The 7,106-nt window shown below is 53.0% G+C and overlaps 1 protein-coding gene across 1 annotated transcript; it reads right to left on the bottom strand.

The window, feature by feature from the left end:
- Window positions 1–2,516: 2,516 nt before the first annotated feature.
- SKAP1 (src kinase associated phosphoprotein 1) lies at window positions 2,517–6,168 on the bottom strand (the record flags this gene model as incomplete). The annotated part of the gene is made up of 5 exons (XM_010024836.1): window positions 2,517–2,681; window positions 2,931–2,994; window positions 3,711–3,835; window positions 5,192–5,275; window positions 6,088–6,168. Coding segments are annotated over 5 exons (519 nt in total), but the record flags the coding sequence as incomplete, so codon positions are not given.
- Between the last annotated feature and the right edge of the window lie 938 nt (window positions 6,169–7,106).

Here is a 7,106-nt window from a genome sequence, read left to right as displayed (position 1 = left end):
GCAGCCCCATCCCCTCACCTGCACCCAGGGGCTCCCCGTACCCGTGCTGCACACATCCTGCATCCTGCAGGCACCGCTTCCATCTCGGAGCCAGGCTGTCCTCAGGAAACCTCTTCCCAGATCCCTTCTCACGCTTCCCGACACGCAAACACAGCTCCTTAGGAAGCATCAGACGGGGCTGGTGCAGGAAAACACGTGCCATGGAGGAAACACTGCTCCATGGCTTGGGTTTCCAAGGGGAGCAAAGCTGCTCCATGGCTTGGACAAGGCACTTTCCTGCGTTTCATTCCTTTGTGCCTCAGTTTCCCTTTCCTCCCAAAGCCTCTGCCCCCGCTCTCACTCTGTGCCTTTGGCAAAGGTGCTGCAGCAAGGTGCTGTCCCTGCAGATGGGACACAACGAGCTCCCCATCACACCACGGCCCCACAGCCTTGTGCCAACCAGGTGCTTTTCCAAGTCTGGAAGTGATGTTCTGCCTTCCCAGGGCCTGAGCAGTTGGTCTCAGCCAATATCCCGGGTTTTAGTGATGAATCAGAGGGAAATGCTGGCAAACACCTCTCCCGGGGGCTGTGTCCTTCCCCTGCTGCCATATCCCTGTGAGGAGCATCACCACCTCAGGCACAGCACCCTCGGGAAAACACCTTCACATCCCTATGGACACCCCGAGTGGTCCAGAGCCGCAGGGCAGCCCCCCGCCCCCGGCACGGCCATGCCCCCCCCGCTGCGCCTGGGCTTTGGGGCAGATTCTCAGAGGAGCTGTGTTTTAATGTAGCAATTTGATTCAATTTTCCACTCTATAAAATTACCCATCACTGCTCGTTGCTTCCTAACAGACACCTTCACTCTTAATTTAACAATCCCATCGAATTCTGCCAGGGAAATTGGAAAAATTTATCACCTGTGAAATTTTATTTTTCCTTGGTTGTATCTGTTTTTGTAAAACTTCATTAACGACGATGACTTGCTGAGGAAATTATCTCCTCATCTCCCCCCCTCCTCCTTTTTCCCTTCTCCTCCTCTTCTCTCTATTTTCACTCAGGACACAAGGGAGGCAGCCGGGCCCAGAGGAGATGCCAGCTTGGATGAGGATGTTCCTTGCTCTTAATGGGGCTGTGAAGGACCAGGGGGATGAGCTCAGGGCTCATGATCTCTCCTACCTGCCCCTGTGCCCTGCAACTGGGTTCTCACCACCTGCACCCTCGACATCAAAGTGCCACCAGCACCTACACCCAACCTGGCAGGAACTGGGGTTTGGGGGGGATAAGGAACTTGCCCCTTCATGGTAGCAAATGCCCCCAGAATGGTTTGGGTTGAAGGGACCTCAAAGCTCCTCCAGCTCCAACCCCTGCCCCGGGCAGGGACACCTTCCACTAGAGCAGGTTGCTCCAAGCCCCTGTGTCCAACCTGGCCTTGAACACTGCCAGGGATGGGGCATCAGGGCACTAATCTGTGCATGAGAACAGGAGAGCAGCATCCGGAGGGACCATGGGTGAACTTGGCTGGCAGGGCTGGCTCCAGGTCGTTAGAGACACTTTGCATCCTGAAGGGAGGGCAACAGTGGGGTCTGTCCTTAGATCAACACTGTGCAAGCTCCTGGCAGATACTGTCTGCTCTAGTCAGTGCTGGTGGCCCCAAGGCAGTGAGGAGCTGCCAAAGCAGCCAAGGATGCTGAACACCCTCAGCCTGACAGACCATCAGCGCCTGTCACCCACCCACCTGGAGAGCCCTGTGGAGGCTCCATCCGAGCTCAGCGAGCGCTGTGGGTGCACCCGGGGGAAGAGGAAGCTGCTGCCCAAGAGCTGAGGGTGCGAACAGAGGATGGGGAGCTCAGGAGGCAAAGGTGAGAGGTGGAGGGAGGCTGAACACAGCCACCAAAGGACCCCGCTTGCAGGGGCGGGTGAAGAGGCACAACAGCACATGGGGGTGAATAAGGCTCAGGTGACCCATTGGCCAAGCCCTGGGGCACATCACACCATGGTTTCTGCTATAATAAGTAAGAACTATTGCAGAGGGTGTCACCCTTGCAGGCTGTTTGCTTCTGTGCCAGGAAGATTGCTCCTGGCTCCTTTAACTGGTAGTCGCTGCCCTGCTACCTCCAGACCTCGTGCACTGTTAGTGAACAAGTGCTGGTCTTTAATGCAGTTATTTTATCATCTCTTGGAAGGCCAGTAATTGCATTCAGCCCTGACTGTGTGCCCAGGAGGGAGCATTTTCATCATCTAAAGTCTGATTTTCCAGGTAACACAGCCCAGAGATTCCACTCGCACCAAACTTAATATTACTGGAGCTGAACAGAGGCTCTAAAAGCTGCCTCACCTGAATTCACAGCCCTCCACCTCAGCACAACACAAAGGGTTTGCTCTTGTGGTCCATCAGCCAGTCCAAACAAAGAAATGGGGTCAAAGCTTTGAGATATGGCTCCATTAAACTCAGTCCCACCAATGTGCTGTGTGGCCAAGGTCGACTCCTGTGTTTGCGGGGTTGATGCTAGGGGATGGCTCGGGATTTGGTTGCTTACCTGGCAAAACCTCGTAGATGTCATCCTCTTCCATCTCAACGCTGGGCTCATCTTGATTCAGAGTAGTATTGCGGGATATTGTGTTCCCAGACTCAGAACTGTCCACGTCGTTGTAGAGCTCTTCTTCATCCTCTTCATCGTATGGGATAGTGAGGGAGCTTAGGTCTGGCAGGAGACATCACACAACCCTGGCCTCTAAAACCAGCCAAAAGCTCTAGAGGTGAAATCAAATGCTTGTGGGCTCCAAACAAGTGGCTCCACTTCTTTGTAACCACCTACTCAAAGGAGCAAAGCCCCGAGACCTTTCTTTGGCTACGAGGGGATGAGGAACCCCAGCAAGATCCAAGCCCACGCGTTGCTGCAGGGAGCAGCCCAAGTTGGGTGGGAAGATGTTGCCAGGGCCACCAGACTCACCCTTCAAGAGGAACTGGATCTGATCCACCCATTCTTCAGCCTCTGCTGGGCTTGGGGCTGTGAACTGGAGAGAGGTTCAGCTGTTATTGTGCTGGATCTTGGGTGGAGGGAGAGAAAAGAAGGGAGTTGGAGCTGGAATTTGGGGATGGAGATCCTGGATCTGCCGTCCTCTCCCCTGTGACTTTAGGAAAGCCATTTCGCTTCTTTATCTCCCTATTCCAAAGAGGGAACAGAAGCGGAACAAAGCTAGACTATCCCAGAGGAAGGCTGTCAAGCCTAATTCATTAAAGCAATTCAGACGAAAACCACAATCCCCACTGAATATACTACACTGCCTCTGAACCAAGACATCCAGAAGCTCCCTGAAGCTCAGGAAGCTTCTCCTGCCCACGCTGTGCATTGGGCTGGGTTTTTCACTGCAGCAGGTTTTAGGTTCCCTCAGGATGCTCAACAAATTGAAGGGTTAAATTTCACCTGGCTCTCAATGGCTTATTGAAAACTGGGCTTTCCAAACCCAACCCTCTGCTGCTTCTATACCACGTTCTTGCTTACACCCTGCACTCCAGGAGTGCAAAGAGAGCCCAGGATCACCCTTGTGCCCATGCTGAGGTGACCCACCAAGAAGCACCATCAGCACCTCCTGTTTGGTTTGTTGGAGCTTCCCAGCCTCCCTGAGCCTGCAGGTCCAGCCTTCACCTCTGCCTCCCAGCCTGGGACCACGACCTTTGGTGCCTGGTGGTCAACCAGCGCTCAAGAGCCACTTCTGCCCCTAGTTCCTACCTCGTAGGTGCGTTTGCCAGAGCAGGTTAACTCAAAACAGCATCTCTTCCGAGAGTCCTTGCGGAGCTGGGGAGCCAGCCGGGCACTATAGTGCTCAATGGAGAAGGTGCCTTTAGGCTGCTTGCCTGGAAGAAGAGAAATGTGCTAAATCTGGAGCCAGCATCTTCTTGTCAAGCTTGAAGAACGGCTGCGTGGTGCAGACGTCCACACGGGGAAAGTGAGGGACACCACGTGTCCATGGGAAATGGCTGGGAAAGCCCCCTTCAGTCTAAGTGTGTCCCTGGAAATCCAAAGGGAATATTATAGAATCCTCATGGAGACACAGTAAAGAGGATGCCCTTTGAAACCTCAAGAGAGCAAGAGAAGGGTTGCCAGGGTCAGGAGGCTGCAGGAGATGAGCTGGTTGGGATGAAGCAGAGACCGAGGTGGACTTGGGGAAATGGGATCCCAAAGATTATTGTGCTGCTGACGCATGGATAGGCCTCGGGGAGAAGTGGGAAATGCCCTGTGGATCTTGCTGATGCTGACGTGAGGCAGGGCAGGGGGAAGGAGCTTCCCTGCAGCCCTCTAAGGCGCTGGTATTACTCCAGCTCATTATTCCCTGGTGCATCCGGGTGAGTCAGGCAGTTGCTCTGAACCTGTTCTACCCCCACATCCTTAAGGACTTCCAGGGCGGGGGCTGAGCCCTCCATAAGGATTTCAGCTCCCTGATAATGGGTTTGCTTTACTGTGTTGTCATCCGGGGACCGTTTGGGAGATGATAACTTCTTGTGTCCCCCCTCAAAGGAACCAAATATCAACCCCTGCCTTCAGCACCTACCTCTGCTCCTCAGCTCATGCCCCTGCACATACCAGGGTGAGAGGAACTGGGAAGCTTGTTTGGGAATGAAAAGCACTTGAGATCCTCAAAGGAAGTGGAAGAAGGACCCAGCTTCACCCTTACATCCCACTGGAGTTTAATCCTGTCCCAGCCACAGACTGGTCACTGGCAACCACGTGTGTTACCGTGTGAGCTGTCCTCATGGCGTGTTTCTGGATGGGTGGACCAGGGGGAGGCCATATATCTAATCATGCCAAACTCTGCTGGCGATATTAGCTGTCTGTTTATATGGACCTGATGGAGCATGACTGCAAAATATTTATGTACACTGACACATGGGTTATATACAGTCACTGAGGGGGTTGAAGCCCAGCTGATGGCTAATGAAAGCTTGGTACATCATTTTATGCACACACAGCTCCGTTCCTGTGTCTTTCTCCTCTTGTTCCACACCTATAAAGGTGTTCTGGGGGGGAAACAAGCTGAGATCTGCCATTCTGGAACCTGCATGTTATGTCTTGATAGGCAATTACAACCTTCTCTCTTGGTAGACAACAGCCTGGCCTTCAGCAAGGGCTCCCCCCTGCTCTTTTCCAGCCCTGTCCATGCCTTCATCCACCACCTACACACGGGGACCAGAAGCAGAGATTTCCCCACTTACTTTTCTCATTGGCGTAGTAGTAAAAGGTGCTTCTGTTGAGGACACACCAGCGCCTCTGCCACTCGGACCCAAAAAAGCTGTGCTCTGGAAAGACAAGGTCAGCAACAGGGTGCAAAGGCTCATTCCTGGTCTTGCTGCAGGGGAATCTTTAGGGGAAAGAAGGTTTTGTTTCCTCAATACAACCCTCCAGGTTTCTGGCACAGAATTCAGGCAAGCAAATACACACCCAGATGGGCTGAACTGGGCTGGGCTGATCTGAACTGGGCTGAACTGGGCTGCGGTGACCCTCAGCCCTGTTAACGGGGAGAGAACACAGCTTCAGGTTAAACCTCCCTAACTGAGGTTTAAGCAAGCTAAAACATGCAGAGGGCCAGTTATAGAGCTCAGCTGCTGGCCATGAGGGAAAGAAGGGCTATTCTTGCCTCATCCCTCCTGTCATACAGTGAATAAATCAAGATAAAATCAGAGTGATGAGGAAATAATTTGTAGCTTTCACAAGAGGCAGAGAAATCAAGATAAAGCTCAGGCTGACTCACAACCCTTATCTCAACCTGCTAATGTGTGTGATGCTACCAACCCCCTTGTCTTCACCCGGGCTTTATCCTCATTAGGTGCTGCTCGTTAGAAGGACACATCTTGCCTTAGAGGACTGGGCTGCTGCTTAATTCGATTTGGGGGGTTTAATCTCTGTGCAGTCGGATGATCTGCAAAAGAGCACAAATAAAGGCTGTGCCCTCCCTGTGTGCATGAGGCCTAAGGAAAGCCTGATAGATTCTGCATGTGCCTACAGAAAAGATGTCTTTTCCTGTTAGTTTTCCATCTGGAAGCTTGAACTCTTGGTACCTCTGAGGGGATACCCCCAAACCTTATCTTGCGATGTACTTGCCAAGCCTCACCTCGGGACCTCTTCTCCAGGTATCCTTGCTTCAAAATGCTCCCTGCATCTTGGACACACCTGGGTGTGATCTCCTCCAGTTCTACAGAGACAAAAGCAAAGCAAAGCCTTGGGATTTACTCAGATAAAGCTGTGTCTGCCCCATCCCTGGCAGTGTTCAAGGCCAGGTTGGATACAGGGGCTTGGAGCAACCTGCTCTAGTGGAAGGTGTCCCTGCGCGGGGCAGGGGTTGGAGCTGGAGGAGCTTTAAGGTCCCTTCGACCCAAACCATCCTGGGATTTCCCATTCCCACAACCCATCAGCACAATGTTTTCAGCTTCTTTCTCTGCAGAAGCAGCCTGAGAAGGCAGAGCAGCGTCTGGAGGGGAAACTCACTGCACAAGCACTTGGGAAGCTGAGAGGAAACCAAAACCTTCCTACAAAGAGTGCTGAACATCAGGTTTATTGTTTTTCTTATCATGACAACAAATGAGGATGCTCAAAAGGACCCGAATTCCCCCTCTGGGTCCAGCCTGGCCAGATCAGAAGCTTGTTCCTAGTGGGGGAAGGTGCAGAAGAGCATCCCGAGGAGCTCCTGCACCCTCAGACTCGGGACCCTGCACTGCCTCAAGCTCGAAGGGGGACAAAACACCCCCTGTGCTGCTACCCCCTAAGACACCGACCTGGCAGCCAGATGTGCTCCGGCTTTGCTCTAGGTGATGCTGAGCAAAAAAGGCCCATTGTCTCCTGAGCTCCGAGCCCTGAACCTCTTTTGCAAATGCAAATCTAAATGTCATTTGATGGGACATTTATAATTATGAAGAGGGGCCGGTGCTGCCGGCTGCCCGGGGAGAGGCGACGATGAAGATCACATTAACGTGCCCAGGCCCAGCTCGCTCATCCCGCTGGCAGGAGCATAAAAAATGCTTGAGTGAAACTTTGATGTCGACGTTAAGAAGCCGGAGCCCAGCGGGGCGGCAGAGGCAGCCCCAGCGAGATGCCATCAGCGCTCGCGCTCCAATTGCATTACCCAGGGGGAAG

Source organism: Nestor notabilis, unplaced genomic scaffold (genome assembly GCF_000696875.1).
Source record: "Nestor notabilis isolate BGI_N333 unplaced genomic scaffold, ASM69687v1 scaffold6242, whole genome shotgun sequence".
Classification (NCBI taxonomy): domain Eukaryota; kingdom Metazoa; phylum Chordata; class Aves; order Psittaciformes; family Psittacidae; genus Nestor; species Nestor notabilis.
Note: the sequence above shows the minus strand (reverse complement) of the source record. Positions and strands in the feature narration are given on the sequence as shown.